The following is a 17,395-nucleotide window of genomic DNA, read 5'->3' on the forward strand; positions in this document are numbered from 1 at the left end:
AATAATGTTTACAATACTAACACACAACAAATAGCATTTTTGTCACTCCATCTCTCACTAGTTCTTGTCAGCTGTTCTCATTCCTCCCACCTGTGAGGGTTAAGCTACACTTTGGTTAGCCCAAGCGCACTTTCCAGTACTCTTACCACATTATGACTTATCTTCTCTATATGCGTGTAGGAAAATTATCATGAATAATGGTTTCTTAAGTAGTACTTGGGGAGAGTGACGGGTGTGTGTGCATGCTTCATGGCCTTGTTTAATCATTATTCTTGATTTACTGCTAAATCCTCCTTGAATCTTTAGATTTCATAAAGGCTATCATGAGATTTTCTGGATATAGAAAATGTAGCCCATTAATCTTTGTCAACTTCATTACTAGTGGTTTTTTTTGTTGTTGTTGTTTTGTTTAGATCCATATTTTTACATAAGATGATTATTCTGGTATTTCTAGATTTTTTCCTTCTTACCTTTTATTGACTGTGGAAGAAAAGGCTCTTGCCTGCAAATACTCTAGCATCCCAACATAGTTATGTCAAATACTACTACAAATTTAGTTGTCTTCAAAAGGAAAGATTTTATTCATTCTAAAATACAATGAAAGTTCAGTATTTAGGAAATAAAAGTCTGACTTTTCATAATAGGTTGCCAGGGAACTATACTGAAAGCAAAATATTAGAGCCAGGAGGTGGTTAGATGTTTAAGAGGATAACAATATTAACAAATTCAATTTGGCAACAGCATTAAAATTGCACCTGAGAAAATCTTCATTTGTCTTGCAGTAGTTGCTGAAGGAATTTTGTTGTTTTCATAGGTGTAGGGGTGAAAGTTTAGCTCCACCTAAGAGAACAAAAATGCTAAAGGGAAACTATTCTCAGAATCATAGATTTGCAAGAAAAACCTCACAAAGGAAAAATGATAATTGCCTCAGCATGAGAGATGGAACATATTTTAAGATAATTGGAGACTGTTTTATATGTGCTGTCTTTGGATTAGTTTTGATTTCTGTATGTACTTTGTTACTGTCTCTTCATTTTTTTTCCTTAATGTATTCTAAAAATTGTAAAGCACTTCTGAGGATCTCATTGCTACTTGTGAAATTACCTTTCTCTGTATCATTGGATAATTTTTTTTGTAGTCTTATAAGAAAAAAGGTATCTTAGCACAGGCTATTAGATTTTATCAATCTGACATCAGTGAAAAGTCTAAAAGTACATTTTGTGTAAGTTCAAATACACTGTAACAATTTCCTTTAGGTGAATATTTTAACGCTGTTTCTTTTTTTGCATACTTAAGTTTTACAGAAATTATCTTTTTGCCTTTGTTCCTATTTTTCTTCATTCATATCTCTAAAATTTACATTTTGGCTTTTAACTTAGCTGAGATGCTTGCTATTAGTCATTTTCTTGATAAGTGTGGTCAGAAGTGGTTGAATATATTGAAATTGTCCCATTATTTGGTGAACACATGAGGTTACATACTCAACTTTTGCCTCTCTTTCGAAAGGCCCTGAGACGAGAGTTAAAAGAGAAAGAATATTCCGTCCTGAACGCTGTCGACCAGGCCCGAGTTTTCTTGGCTGATCAGCCAATTGAGGCCCCTGAAGAACCAAGAAGAAACCTACAATCAAAAACAGGTGAGACTGGTTTCTCTGCTACATCATAAAAAACACATGCTAGAAGAAAAACACCAAAGTCGAGTAGGAAATTTCCTTTCAGCATTTTAGGATCTGATATTTAAATCTTTTCTTCCAAGTGTTGCTTTAATCAAATATACCATTATTTAACAGATATCTAGATTCTTAAACTAAAAAAATAAAATTTTTATATACCTCAGTATCAATTTTGAAGGAAATTGCAGAAAATATAGATTGATCTAAAAAGTATACTGTAACTATAAAAATTTCTATAAGAAATAAAAATTTATATTTCTTATATTTAAACAAGTTACATGATAAATAATTGCAAATAGTAGAAAGTTATTAAAATACAATAGTAAATATGTAAAACAGTTAAAGATCTATAAGTAAGATTACTTTTGATAATGACACACCGAAGTCCTTTCTTTTATAAGCAGGCAACATTTCTTTAATATAAAAATAACACCCTGTAGTGTTTATTTACTTTGGCTTACAGCTCAAACAATAACTACCTTACTAGCAAAATTACTAGCAAAAATTTATATTTCTTATATTTAAACGTGTTATGTGATAAATAATTGCAAGTAGAAGAAATTTATTAAAATGGTAAATATATAAAATATTTAAATATCTGTACGTAAGATTACTTTTAAAAATGAGGCACGAAAATATTTTTCTCTTATAAGCCGACAGTGGCATCTATTTAATTTAAAAATAACAACCTGTAGCATTTATGTACTTTAGCTTAAAACTGGAACAGTAACTTACCCTACTAGCAAATAGCAATATCTCACATAGTAAACTTAAGAGAAAATATGTAATGAATTTTGGGTCCAATATATATCTTCATTGTGATTTTTCACTGTTGACAATCAAATCATTCTGATTCATTTTTAAAAATAAACATGCCATTCCAAATCGTTTTTCATCATTCGCTTCACATAGTAACAGCAAACCTGAAAGATTGCCTCATGCTGTGTCCAGCAATGTAAATCATGAACATTTATTACTTGTAAGGGAAGCATAGTTGGAAAATGCTTTCTTTGACTGCAGCTGGAACTGGATCAGACATATGGACAGGTAGCCATTTTCCTACTAAATCTTTCTCAAGGAACCTTCTTTAGTCCAAATAAATTTTCCATCAAGACCATAATCTTTTTGACTCTCTGAAACTATTTGTATATGTGTGTGTGTGTATGCACACACACACAGTACATTTAACTTGCCTAGCATTCCTTTTTATTTTCTGCTGGTGGTCTCCCTATCTTTCCAGTTGGCCTCCTAGGAAGCTAGGTCATTGTTGAGTCTTCCCACTTTTCACCAAATCCAGTGGTCTACAAATCACTCACAATTATTATTTCTTTTATTTTTCTTTTCTTCGAGACAGAGTCTTCCTATGTCACTTAGGCTGGAGTGTAGTGGCGTGATCTCGGCTCACTGCAACCTCTGCCTCCCAGGTTCAAGCAATTCTCACACCTCAGCTTCTGAAATAGCTGGGACTAAAGGCTCCCACCACCACGCCCAGCTAGTTTTTGTGTTTTTAGTAGAAATGGGGCTTCACCATCCTGGCCAGGCTGGTCTGGAACTCCTGGCCTCAAGTGATCCGCCCGCCTCAGTCTCTGTAAGTGCAGGGATTACAGACGTGAGCCACTGTCCTTAGTCTCGTATTTGTTATTTCTATCTTTGAAGAATTATTCCTTCTGAGTACTCTGTTACATATAATTTATACACATATTCATATGTACATATACATACAACATACGTGCACACACATACTGTCATTAATTCCGCATTCTCAGCCTTTTGTGTTTAGTTCTGGAATAGTTGTAGGCAGAATCTGTTGCTACTTTTGGTAGTGTCTGTCCCACTGCACTGTTCTGTTGTCTGTGTGCAACACATAGTATTTGCCCATCTATTCTCTCTCCTCCATCTACTACTGATAATTAAATCTCACATAATCATATTCATGTTTCTCCCATGATTATACATCTTGCCTGAATTTCCATTGCATACTGAAAAACAATCTTGGCCTCCAGCATGATATTTATTATTTTGTTTTCTTTATTTTATTATTTTATCTGTGACAGGGTCTTGCTCTGTTGTCCAGGCTGGAGTGTAGTGGTGAAATCACAGCTCACTGTACCTCAACCTCCTAGGATCAAGTGATCCTCCCACCTCAGCCTACTGAGTAGCTGAAACTACAGGCTACCTTTTTAAAAATTTTCTGTAGAGATGGCATCTCACTGTGTTGCCTAGATTGGTCATGAACTCCTGGGCTCAAGCCATCTTCCCACTTTGGTCTCCACAAGTGCTGAGATTACAGCCGTGAGCTGCCGTGCCCAGCCTAGCATAATATTTATTTTAAAATTCTTTGTAATTGAAGCCCTCCTGATTTTTCAACAAAGTTTTTACTACCATTTTTATAGTTCCATAATCAATCTACTTCCTTGAATGATTTTGGAACTGTCTTGTCATGGACCTGCTACATTCTCTTCTTCCATATTTTGGAGTTCTTTAAAAAGTGTGTTTTAAGGCTTACTTATGTCCTTAACGTACGATATTAGAATGGATAAGAGCCTTAGAGATGAACCAGTCCAAGCCTACTCACTTAACAGATGAGAAAACTGAGGTCCATCAGGAGAAAGGAACTGCTCAGGTCTCAGCTCAGTCCTGTTGGATATCTAACATGTTTGTATCGATTTTCAGATGTTAAAATTTCCTTACTTGCCCCAAGTTGAGGAATCCAGTTTTGATCATTTTACAACCTATGCAGTGCCTGTATATATCAGGCAGTCAATAAAAGTTTGATGAAGAACACATGACTGCCTGGGTAAATAAGTAGTATAAAAAATTAGTTATTGTTGTGACTTACATACAATCTATTACAATAAAATTTTTATGAGCTAGATGGTTAACAATGATTCCTTTCTCACCCCTCCCCCTGCCATCACCACCATATTTAAAAACAAGGAAAATGAGCCCAGATGTCTCATATGCCCCATAAATATATACACTTATTATGTATCCACCAAAATTTAAAAAAAGAAAGTAAGTCCAAACTGTAGAAAATTCTTTGAAAGAGTTGAACTCATCAGTACTTGCTTTTTCTCACAACCTTGAGTCTATAAAGAATAATTGTAGATGGGAGAAACTGATATTATCAGCAGTAGAGTGATTGGATTATTGGTTTTTAAGACGAAATGGAAATAAACCTCAACTTTTCTAGAATAAACGCTCAACATTTATGGAATTCCTTTCCTATTTCTGTCAAGAAACCCCTGCCCTCTCTAGCCACCCTGAGTCCATTCTTCCTGCAGCCTTTGCATCACACCTCATTTCCCTCCAGCTTCTGGGTTGCTCAGGCTAAAATCCATTGGGCCACTATTGGCTCTTTTTGCCTTTTGTCACTCAAATCCATTCTGTCAGCAAGTCCTGTCATCAATATACTAAAAATGTACTTAGAATATGATCCTTTATCCCTATGTCTACTAACCTCTCCTGGTCTCAGCCCCACCATCTCTTACTTGGATGATTGCAGGTTCCTTTAACTCATCTCCTTCCTCTGCCTTTGCTCCCTTATTTGAGACTTCCAACAAAATAGCCATAAGGACCATTTGAATATATTAGTCATATCATATCACTCAGAGAAGTCAGATTCTTATAATGGCTCACAGACTCTATGCCATGTTACGTTTCTGATCTGGTCTCTTATTATTGTCCCTTTGGTTCCACTCCCTATAGATGTAAGGTCCATGAAGACAGAGGGTTGTTTTTTTTTTTTTTTTACTGCTGTATTTTGTGACATTTAGAATACTATCCGGCACATGGTAGGTGCGAATTACATAGTTTTTAAATGAATGTATGTGTGAGCTGAGCACTGTTCAAGATGGATAAAGAAGTATGAGACATGTTTCTGAGAAGGTTTCAATGTAGTGGGACATCAAAACTAGCGCAGAGGGTAAGAAAGCAAGCAGTGTAAAAGTGTCTATACTCGGGCACTCAGTTGAATCCTGAGTATTCTAAGTGATGTGGGCATTCCAGGAGAGAAGGACTCTGAGGGTCAGAGTGGAGAGGTTGATTCCTGAGCTAGTCTTAGGGGTATGGACAGGTAGGAAGTGATTAAGTTCAGGAAAGAGGGATGGCCATGCTGGGAGACAAGATCCTTAGCAGAACAGCTCAACCATAAGGAGAGAGCAGCTGTATATTGGCGAGTCAGTACACGCCCTGGCCTGGCTGCCAGTCTTGTGCCTGGACGGGAAATGGGGATGAAGTGCTTGTCTGTGCTGAAGGGTTCAGACTATCGAGGACCTGGACAGTCAGGCAGAATTCTCATTGTGTCTTCATACAACAAGAAAGAAGGTGCTAGTACAGTTTTTTTTTTTTAAGCTTAGGGAAAAAATGAGAAGTTCCCTTGTCTCATGTTATCAATTTAAGATCTGCCTTCAGTTGGCTTTTCTTGTCTCCTTGCTTCCCTAGTACTTTGCAAAGTTGATAAAAAGTGACTTTATAGCAGTAAAAAGTGTTTCATCCCTAAAACTCCACATTATTCTAGACTCTTCTCAGTAGTCAGTCATGTAAGAGTTAAAAAGATATTGGCTTTTGAGTCCTTATTTTGCTATGACATTCAGATGTTTTAAGCCCCATTTTTTAAATACTACATTTCGTGGTCAAGAAAAAAAGTCATGTCAGTTTAGCTCTATGGGGTATTTTTTTTGTTTATTATTAGCAATTTTCATTCTGCCTCCTTTCCTGATATTATTTTTCTGTAATACTGGCTGGTTTTACCTGTTGTTAAAAATAAATGAAAGAAAACTATCCATAGTAGCTTTTATACTTTTGTTGTTTACCATGGCTTATGTACAACTGCTATTAGAAATAGCAGGCATTTCATTTGAAGATTAGTTATCCTGTTTAATACTGAAGTACTCAATGTTGGAGAGGTTAGATCAGGGAGAAATCAAGCGATATTTTTTCTGGTTCTATTAAGCATTTTGTGAGTGTATCACATTATGTGATGTGTATCATGCTATAAGGACATGCCAAGACGGAGTCACCTCTTTAACCATTCTAGAAAATACTTTTCTCTATGATTTTTATCTCCAATGCCTTTTTTCTTCCAGCTCCTTTAAAATTTTTTTTCTATTAGCAATTATAGTGTTGTGTGTATTTTAAAATATTTAAATATCACTATTGACCATACCACATTAGGTCCTTCTGTACCAGTCTTTTGCTAGGCCTATTTCAATACATTCTTAATTGGCATTTCTCCATTAACATAAATACTAAAATGATAAACCTAAAGCACAAACCTGGCATGAGGTTTCCTGGGGTAAAAACTGTCCGTAGTGCGTGCCATAGGGTCTGAGCTCCTCCGCCTGGCACAGAAAGCTGCACAGTGATTTGGCCTCAGCTTTTCCATCCAGCCCCACCTCGTGCCTCTCTTCACTCCACTCTTGAGGTTCCTTGGAAGCCAGGTTCCTCACGATGTTCTGCAGGTAGTGATCTTCCTTGCCTTTGCCCCGCTGCCCCTCCCGGTTTTCCGCCTGTAGGTCCTCTGACCTGATTTCCAACACTTGCCTCATTCATCCGTGCAGCTGCTGCTCTTCCTGCTGGCTCTGCTGGGGCTTTGTGTCTTCCTGGCCACTTTCCCTTTCCGAGCTCTCTGCCATGATTCCCTGGCACCCTGTTGTCTCTCTCGATGTGTTTTCCAATGTCTGTGTCTGAAGCTCAGCACTTCCCTCTTTTTTCAGTGACTACCCTCCTTGAAGGAGAATCTGAGAGGGTATAATAAACTGATCTGAGCAACCAAGATAGAGATTGTATGGAAAACATAATGCAGATCCTGTTCTTAGATCATGGGAAAGGCACGCAGGTACCTCTCAGACATATTAACTCCTACTGTAGACACTGGCGTGACTATATGAACTTGATGTCTGGTGCATGATGGGTAAGTAGCAAAATGAAGTGATAGGACAGGGACAAAGATTAGTGGTGAGAAATGACTCCAGCAGTCTGACAGCAATGAGGAGAAAGAAATGATAAAGAGATATGCAAGAATCCTAAAATAAAACAAAACCAGGTAGTCTTTGGGACTTTTAACAGTAAAAGAAAACTGAAGCTATGAATTATGGTGTGTGTATTTCTGAAGGCAGAATATAAATCAGTTAAGAGAAGGCATAAGAATTTATATTATATTTTAGTAAATTTTCTTCCAAAATGGTAACCATTAAAAAATAGGGCAAAATGGGTAAACTGTAGCTCTTTAGAAAACTCAGCTACTCACATTTCTGCTTATAAATGGCCAGTAAGTAAATATGATTTTTAACTGAACTAAAATTATCTGAATTGTTGTAGAAATATTACAGAGTTCACAGCTTTGTCAGTAGTCCCCGTCTCTTGTTTGAGCAATATGGAAATACTTAATTTCATTTAATTTGTATCATATCAATGTATACTTTTTCCTTTTAATGCAATTGAACTGTTTTTCATTTGATTTTAATCCCCAGTTTGTGTGTGTTAGAAAGTATCTCAGTACAACAATCAATTTCTCATCCTTTGCATTGTCTTTGGTGCTTTTCAAGTCACTTTCATATTCATTCTCCTGTCTTTCCCAATGAATTAAGCTGATCAAACAGTATGATTTTTTTAAAATAAAAACACAAAGGCCAAGAAGATATTATGGTGCTGACCAAAGTCATCCAGCTAATGAAAGGCCGATGCAAGACTAGAGCCCTAAACGTCTCTGACAGTGACTCCCTTAACCTTTGGATTTTGGTTGGCTTTTGACTCAGCCCTTCAATTTTATCTCCTCTATCCGTGTTCAATAGTGGCCGTCTGGCCCCTACCCTCCTTGCTCCTCCTTGACTCTCAGTGTCTGGAGTTTCTTAACCTTGCATCCGTGTTTTCTGGTCTCTCCCTGTGCTGCTAATCTCCCCTGGCTGTTCTTAGTCCCAGATCAGAATTCCTGTGTGAACCACACTGCTGCACAATGAAGCTGTGCAAGACAACAGTCTTCACTCACCCCTACTGCCGAACCTCCAGAGGGAACTAGGGAATACCTGTGCCTTCTCACCTGTTCGTTACCTTCAGTTCAGTTTAAAAGTCAGATCTGCACAGGGGAGTTGGAGCCTTCTCTCGATCTCCCTCTCTCCACACCACATACAGATGCAAGCAGGCGGGCATGGGCATGTACAAGCACCCCCCATGAAACATATTTTATGATTTAAGGCTAAGGTATCAATCACTAAATAAAACTGCTAAAAATTTTATAGGATATTTCAGCTCTAAATGTGTTTAGAATATTACACAATTCGTTGTATACATATGTATGGAGAAAACACCTATACTCTGCTTTTGATTTTTTCAGATTAAAAAAGAGATTGCATTATTTTGTTTTATCAGTTTCCTTAGGAATAATCTCTAAAAATTATTCCATTCAAAGCATTACTGTTATTACAACTACGATTTTATTTAAGTTGCCTGAATATCATTTCTGTTTCAGCCTGGTGCAGTCATTTTGCTTAATTTAAATATTTTCTTAATAATCATAGAAAAACCCAGCTATTCCTTTAGCGTAGTTGTACGTGTGTAGTTGAGCGTAGTGGGTGTAGTTGTGTATGCGTGTATATGCATATACGACTTTATAGAGTTGTGTATGAATGTATATGTGATGAAGGATTAATAATTTTTCAGATGAAAATGTGTGTGGATTAATGTTTTCCACTTTGGTCCTTTGACACATGGCCATGTGTATTTAGTAGTATTTAATATTTTAACTCAGGGTATACTGTTTAATTTTTTTTAATTTTTCCTGATATTATAGAAAGCCAAGTATTGAGTATTTTTTTCTCTGTGAAATCTCATATCTTTTATGATATAACAAAGAAGTGACAAGTGACATATTCAGTTGATTATGTCAGTCTGCTTTATGCCAGCATTAGAAAACTTACACAAATAAAATTTCATGGTCAGTAAATGAGTGAAGATTTGAAATTATTATATAGTTGAGAAGAAGTTACTTTTATATTAATTCTCCATATATCTTAAGGTTACAACGTTATTTTCTTGTATGTAGTAAAATGAGGACAAATTACACACTAGTTAATACAAGTAATTGGGCTAGTAAAACTAATGGGTGTTTTCTCCCAGGGCTTTTGTTTTCCTCATAACAGCTTTATTAATTGGAACCTCATTCACTGTAAATGACAGACCTACAGCTTCCCTAAGTGTTGGTGTGAGGGGGAAGGCATTGGCCTCCATAACCAAGCCACAGTAGAGACGTAGCTGACCACAGGGACTGGAATGCCACCCAGAAGGCTTTTCTCCATGTCTTCCTCTCTGCTTTTCTGCACAGGTTTTCATTTTCTTAGCTTTCCTATGACCATATAGCTCACAACCTCATACCAGGAAGGACTCACCCTTCTTTAGATCCAGAACATTCTAGGAGAGGGCTCTGGATGACTCGGCTTGAATAACATGGGACTCAGGGTCTTTTAGGATTGGGCAGACCCTCTCCACAATATCATGCTAAATGGAGGAAGTGTCCATTCCCATAAAGGAAGGGGGAAGTGAAAAATGTTAGTACAGTAAATGCAGACATTCCCAACAAACCAGCATTTCACAGGCGCTGACCATGTGCCACACACTGTGCCAAGAAACTTACCTGCCTTGTTTAATTGCATTCTCATAATAACTCCTGAGGTGAAGACTTACCATCCATTTGACAGACGAAGAAACAGAGTTTGAGAGGCTTAGAGGCACACTGTCTTCTGTGTGACAGAGCCAAAATACAAACAAAGGCTTATGTCACAAAACCTGATGCTCTTAACTGTCATAGTATACTATCTTAAACTACCTCAATAATCATTCATATTTCAAGATACTCAATAGAAACAAAATTTTATTTTCCCTATTCTTTGATTTTAAAATAATTCACACAGCAATTGAATATGTTTATGACTCTGCTGTTGGTCTTTCTTCACTGAAATACTACGTTGCATAATGGAATCATAAACAGTTCACTGATTTCCTGACACCAAGGGAAAAGGTTTCTAGGCAATCTTAGACTTTCTCTTTTTAATTTTCATATAAAAACTTGAAGTATAAGTAATTGCTTTCAGGCCTTTAGACCACGACAATAATTTCATTAGCGTCTCAAGGTCCAAATTAGATTAGTAAGGCTGTAATGCATGAAAAAGCACAGAAAAATATAATGTTACTTTCTTTTCCAATGTTCTTAACTAGAGAGCAGTAATGTTATTTTTCACAAATAAAAGTTCTGTAATATCTGTATGAATATAATGCATCTAGGCTTCAACTTTTCTAAAATATATTGAGCCAGCTGAGTAAGCCCATCGATTGGGTAAAAATTTGGAATTCTTTTTTTCATGCTAACTCCTACCATAGTAATAAAATCTCACTGAAGTAAACAACAGTCTTCATGAACAATTATATGAGAAAGATTTGTTTGATGGGCATACCATTTTCAATTAATTGTTTACCATCTGTTATGTTCTCTAATCAGTGTGACAGCCATTCATAAATCACATTTGCCTCATAAAAAGATGGCAATAGTTTACATGTGTGTATTTTATTGTAATCAGCATCTGGGACATTACTTTCTGATTTAAACGTAAAGGACAGGAGGATACTAAACTCTTTTAATGTGGCATAAGGTACTTATTTTTTGTGATTGTTGTTCTTAGTAAAAAGCTGGAATCTTTGAAGAATGAATTAGAGGTTTTGCTGGTTTTTAGGAAGTGTAACCCTAGCAAAGGCATAAATTCTCATCACTTATTTTGGCAGTACATAAACATAAGCCATACTTAACTTATAAGAATGGCAAAACATGGATAGAATGCTCCAAACTTCTCTGTAGCTTGATCAATCACTAGGGGCTGTGTTTAGCTGGGAAGCAGCCTGGGGAGAGACTGAGCAGTCATGTGGCAAGAAATAAAAGACTTTGAATCCAAAACTTGGTCCTTTGATTCTTAAAGGAGAAAGGGGAGAATTTTATTTTTTATTTTCTTTTTCTATTTCAAGATATTGTACAGAGATCGATTTATACACTTAACAAGTACATTTTGATTGCCTACTCTTTGCAAGAGGGTGTCTAGACACTGGAGATACCAAGGTGGGCAAAACAGAGATTTTTTTCTCCTGAAACATTTTCAGTTTTTCCTTTCCTTTTAGTGCTACCTGCCTGCCCCCAAGGATCCATCTGTTGATGTCCAGCCCAAATGAATTAACTTGAATAAATTGCAAAACTGTCACTACTTGGAGGAAATTCAGGGATTATTCCTGAATAAAGAAAGTTGAAAGATCACAGGTTGCCTAGCGAGGCCCTGGCTGTCTGTTCCAGGGTCTCTTTGCTCTTCCTGCTTCTTTCCTTGAAGTTGCATCTGTCTAGTGGTTGGCCCCTGCTTCTTCCTCCACTCAGTGCTGGGCTTATTTACTTTGACCCACTTCACAGGAAGAGTAAACCTTGAATGTATTTAGACTCCAGTTCTGCCTCTGTTGACTTCAGGTCAGTGGTGCCATATAGCTCCCTCCACAGTGTGTTTTATATTCTGAGTTCCCTTCCATTTGTGTTCCCTCTCTTAATACCTTGCACTGAATATTTCTGGAAGGTAGTCCCTAAATCTATTGACTTTTGAGATCTTGATGTTCCCTAAATATATCTATGTTCTTTTTTATTTAAACAAAAAAGAATTTGAGAAGTCCACTGGCAGCGTGGATGAATCCATGCCATCTTATCATATCCATATTGAAAGATTTAGGCTGCATATTAACAGGTGAATCTGCTCTGAGTAGCCTCTCGTTATTGTCATCCTTATAATTTATTAGATGGACTTAATTAGAAGCACAAATCAGCCATGGCACTTGATGATGTACTTGTAATCTGGCTCATAATGATTGGTTGTCATCAGTTATTGTACAGAGTAGGAAAGGTCAGGGTCTTCTCAAACGCTGATTGAACAGTTCAGGGCTATTAAATGGATCCTAATCATTTCATCAGAAAATTTGAAAAGAATGTACTTCCCAGTGTTTTAATCAGAAACATCTTTTGGTCACGAGGAAGAGAGCGAGAGAAATAGGTGGGTAAAGAAAGAGAGAGATTGAGAGAGAGCGAGTCAAGTCTTTTCCCTTGAGTTCTGGTTGACTAATCAACCTGGTTTGCTTATGTGAAAATCTCTACAGATATTTAAGCCTCTCAGAGTTACTTATAAAATAGGCAAAAGGAATTAAAGAGTAACCTTTCTCAAGAGCCGACTGTGTGCCACACATGTGCCCGTAGCTTTCTATATATTAACTGAGGTTGAAAGAGATAAGGAATGTATCTAAGATTATGTAACTTGTTAGTATTGGAACTAGCATACAATCTTCTAATCTTTTCTTCTACCAAGAAAAGATTCAGATATGCAAATTAGTATCACAGCATTTATGCTATGCAACTAAACTGCAGTAAAAATGCTAGTTGTGGATTGTTTTCTGTATTATTTCCTTTTCATCTTTTGGTAGAATAAAACAGTAAGATTATAGATACATGCAAAAAAAGCAAATAGTATAAATAAGGTATTTGGAATTACATACTTGAAAGGACTTAATAAGGTTGATCCTTCTATTTCACAGTAATTTTTTATAAGTGCTTTACACAGATGTGAGAAGGAGGAAGGAAAATGAAGTAAAAATATGTCCCCTTAAAAGTATAAAGTTGAATATTCTCAATAAAAAGGAGGACTAAAAATTCTATTCAGTCCAACTCAATTAAGTAATTATATACTGAGGACATACCAATCTCTAGACTGGCTATTGTAAAATCGATATGGAAAGAAAGGAAATATTCATGACATTGGCCTTTAAAACTTAAGAGTAGAAAAGCCGCAATGGAGATAAGTGTTGATATCCTAATTGAGAAAGAAAATACAATACATATGGGAAACCTTTATTAAAAATAACACTGGGCTGATTCTAATAATTTCTACCAAATAGTTTCCTTTTTAAAGTTTAAAAAATAGCTTTGCATAAGCACCCAAAGGAAGGTTTTCTTTTCCTCTACTATTAAGATTTCTTTGAGATATGCAGAGGCTCAACCTTCTTACATAAGTAAACTGAGGTGAAATAGACTCATGACATAAAATATTTTTCTAGCATGAGAAAATAGGGTTCGCACTTGATAAAACTGGGCTGGGCAGGTCAAGTAACTGGCCTAGGGGCAATGAGCAAAATGGGAGCAGGGCTGATTCCAAATTCTAGTCCCTGTTCCTGGTCCAGCTTTGGTTTCCCACCTGCATTCCAGTGAATTATGTTGTAGTCTTTTTCCTCATATAAAGGAGAGCATAGCATCAATGCTGTGCTACTGATTTGCATATTTGAAGAAGTTAAGCTAATTGGATAACAGAAAACCTCAGGATTTATCTTTCCTCTTTCCCCTCTTCCTTTGTCTTCTTCCTATTTCTTCTTTCTAAAAGATAATTATCTGTGCTGCCTTAAATATCTTTGTAAGGCAATAAAGAAATTGGCATGTTAAAATTATAAAATATAAATATAAAATAAGTATAATATTTATAATCTATAATATATAAATATGTAATGTAAATACATACAAAAATATAAGTAACAGGCCAGGTGCAGTGGCTTAAGCCTGTAATCTTAGCCCTCTGGGAAACGGAGGTAGGAGGATCACATGAGGCCAGAAATTTGAGACTATCCTGGGCAACATAGCGAGACCTCATCTCTAAAAAAAAAACCAAAAAACAAAAAAATTAGCTGTTCACTGTGGCACATAACTGTGGTCCCAGCTACTCAGAAAGCTAAGATGGGAGGATTGCTTGAGCCCAGGGGTTTGATGCTGTGAGCCATGGTGATGCTACTGCATTCCAGCCTGGGCAACAAAGCAAGAACCTGACTTAAAAAAATGGTTTGTGTATATATATGTATATATATATAATTTTTAAATATATATTAATATATAAACAATTATATATATACAATTTTATTTATGTACATTATATATAAAAATAATATTTTTTCTTCTGAGTAGTTGAGTGTATATGTATATAATAAAAATTAAAATGTAATTCCACCCTCAGATTTTGGCCAGTTCAATGGGAGGACCTGAAGGGAGGAGAATGGAGAGTGATAGGGTGCCTGTACACACACACACACACACACACACACACACACACACACACTTTAGAGAGTAGGAAAGTGACATAGAGAAAAAAAGGTCTCCTGGTCTCAGAATTGCTAGCAAATTTATTTGGTTTTCTCCTGTTCTTTCCTTCGGTTTTTCTAGCATTAGCCTCTCTTACTTCCTTTCCAATGCAAATTAGATGACCCTCTTATCACTGAGCTTCATTTACTCTCTGGCCTCCAGTATTTAGTGGCTGTGCTGCTCGTGGGGTTGACGCCAGAACCCAATGGAGTAGAAATGTCCCGTGAGCTTCAGCTACATGGTCCAGATAAATCAATTTATATGCCAATAGGCTAGCCACATTCCATCCTGACCGCCTATTAGAACCACCTGGGGAGCTTTGACCTCTCTCATGCCAGACCTGACATTGACCAGGGAAATCAGTACCTTTCGGGGGAGGGGCCCTGGTTCACCAGCTTTAAAAGCTCACTCAATCCGTCAATGTCAGGGTTTCTAATATGACACCCGTGTTCCTCTCTGGTGGAGAGGATTCTCTACTCCTGTAGGTCATTGGCTTTAGCATTTACCACAGAATACCTGTTCAGAAAATTTGAAGTAACATTTGTCCTTTGATTTTCAAATGAGAGGGCTTTTTTTTTTTTAAAGAATGCGATCATTTGCCTTTTTAAAAAATTTTTTTCTGCCTTTTTGATGTTTGAATTTATTTATTATTTGTTTATTTATTTATTTTACCCCAAATAGTTATACCTTCATATTTCACATGTTGCTGCTTCTTATGTGTTTCACAGACTTCTGGAAAGTTTTTGCTTTGTTTTTTACTTTGCTCTGTGTCTGGCTTAACAGTATGCATTCAGCTGGGATTGTTGCTGCACTGGGAAACTCTTATTTTGACTCAAAAGTGATTAGTTAATATGTTTCCTTTCTGGCAGACAGATGGTGAATTGAACATAGAGCTTTTCTTTTCTTCTGAGTAGCTGCTTGAGTGGGGATTATGTAATAAATACCACACAAGAACTGCTCAATAAATAGATTTTTGCATTAAGGAAAGACAGAAACGTCAGAGGCAGTAGACAATGTTTTGTTGCAAGACAAAGAAGCCATGGGCCTCCTCGTGCCAGGTTATTTGATGTCTGACAAAACGAGTTTTTACTTTATCTGAGGAAAATTATCATAATTAAGTTGTCCGTTCTGAAATGAGTCGTGTATTTCTTTTTTTACAGTAGTAGATGCTTGATATATCTTTGAAAAAGCCCAAGTAACTTATTAACAGACACAGGTGTTTAATCATAAAAGTTACAACCTCTCATGAGACTAAGAATGATTTTTTTGTCTTGACGTAGCATTTTATATTTATATAAAATATATAAAATGTGTTATATATTTATCATTTTATAGATATCTTTTTCTTTTCTTTTCTTTTCTTTTTTTTTTTTTTTTTCTGATGGAGTTTCACTCTTGTTGCCCAGGCTGGAGTGCAGTGGTATGATCTTGGCTCACTTCAACCTCCGCCTCCTGGGTTCAAGTGATTCTCCTGCCTCAGCCTCCCTAGTAGCTGGGATTACAAGCATGTACAACCACGCCCGGCTAATTTTGTATTTTTAGTAGAATAAGGGTTTCTCCATATTGGTCTGGCTAGTCTTGAACACCTGACCTCAGGTGATCCACCCACCTCAGCCTCCCAAAATGCTGGGATTACAGACGTTGAGCCACCACGCCTGGACTCTAATTTACTTATTTTCTTTATTTATCTTGTACTAGTATATTCAGCCTATCTACCTATTGCGATGTTTTCTCTTCTTCTCCTCAATTTAGCTGCCAAGAGATTTTTGAAATTTCTCTGTAGACTCCCACCACTTAAGCAGCACAACTCATAGTTCTGTGGTTGCTAAATATCAATGCCTAGAATTTTGGGAAATTTAGAAAGACAAACATATGTGTTTTTATCACCTTTGACTTGGCTTTTAAATAATATTTAAATAAACTCAGGCAGACCAATTTACACTGAGGATGAAAGTTACGGTTTAGGAGAGCTTGCTTCGGTGCATTTTATGATGAAGTTCATCTATGATGGATGAAGTTTGATGAACTTTAGATCATTTTACAAGTGATTTGGAACATTTTGAGGTGAGGTAGAAATTGCTAATGTGATGTGTACTGAAAGATGAGTTGTTATCACAAAGAAGAGTATGATTTCTGTCTCAAATTAATGTACAGTTTACCTTGATTGCATGTTTCTGAGCTGCCTCTTTATTTGCAGTGGGCAGTCGGACACCACCATCAAACCAGCTAGCTAGGAAAGGAGGTATTTTAAGGTGTAGAAGATAGAGAGGCCCCAGCAGTGTGGAGCTGTGCTGGAGACCTTTCTAAGCTGTCTTGAGATTTTTCCCCCCTGTGTTTATCACATTCCTCTGCCATTGTCTTACCAGCTCCCCATTTCTCATATTTCTAACCCTTGGCTTTGAACTTGACTTTGATTTCTGTCTGTATCCTTTGATTCTCCTCTGGACTCACCCTGCCCATGTCTTGTTGCCTGTCCACGTGTTATGGCTGCTCTTTTTGTCTGAAGTGTATTTCAGGCATTGTAGAAGCCCCCTTGTTCT

At 36.7% G+C, this 17,395-nt stretch overlaps 1 protein-coding gene across 3 annotated transcripts in view; it reads left to right on the top strand.

Annotated features, from left to right (window-relative positions):
- Positions 1-17,395, top strand: part of LOC108285795 (utrophin-like) — a 199,427-nt gene that overhangs the window by 75,564 nt on the left and 106,468 nt on the right. For all 3 annotated transcript variants that reach the window (XM_017503237.2, XM_017503235.2, XM_017503236.2), the window contains exon 4: positions 1,507-1,636. In XM_017503237.2, the coding sequence (XP_017358726.1) occupies positions 1,507-1,636 (130 nt within the window). The remainder of the gene's footprint in view (positions 1-1,506; positions 1,637-17,395) is intronic.

This window comes from Cebus imitator, unplaced genomic scaffold (assembly GCF_001604975.1).
Source record: "Cebus imitator isolate Cc_AM_T3 unplaced genomic scaffold, Cebus_imitator-1.0 Scaffold307, whole genome shotgun sequence".
Classification (NCBI taxonomy): Eukaryota; Metazoa; Chordata; class Mammalia; order Primates; family Cebidae; genus Cebus; species Cebus imitator.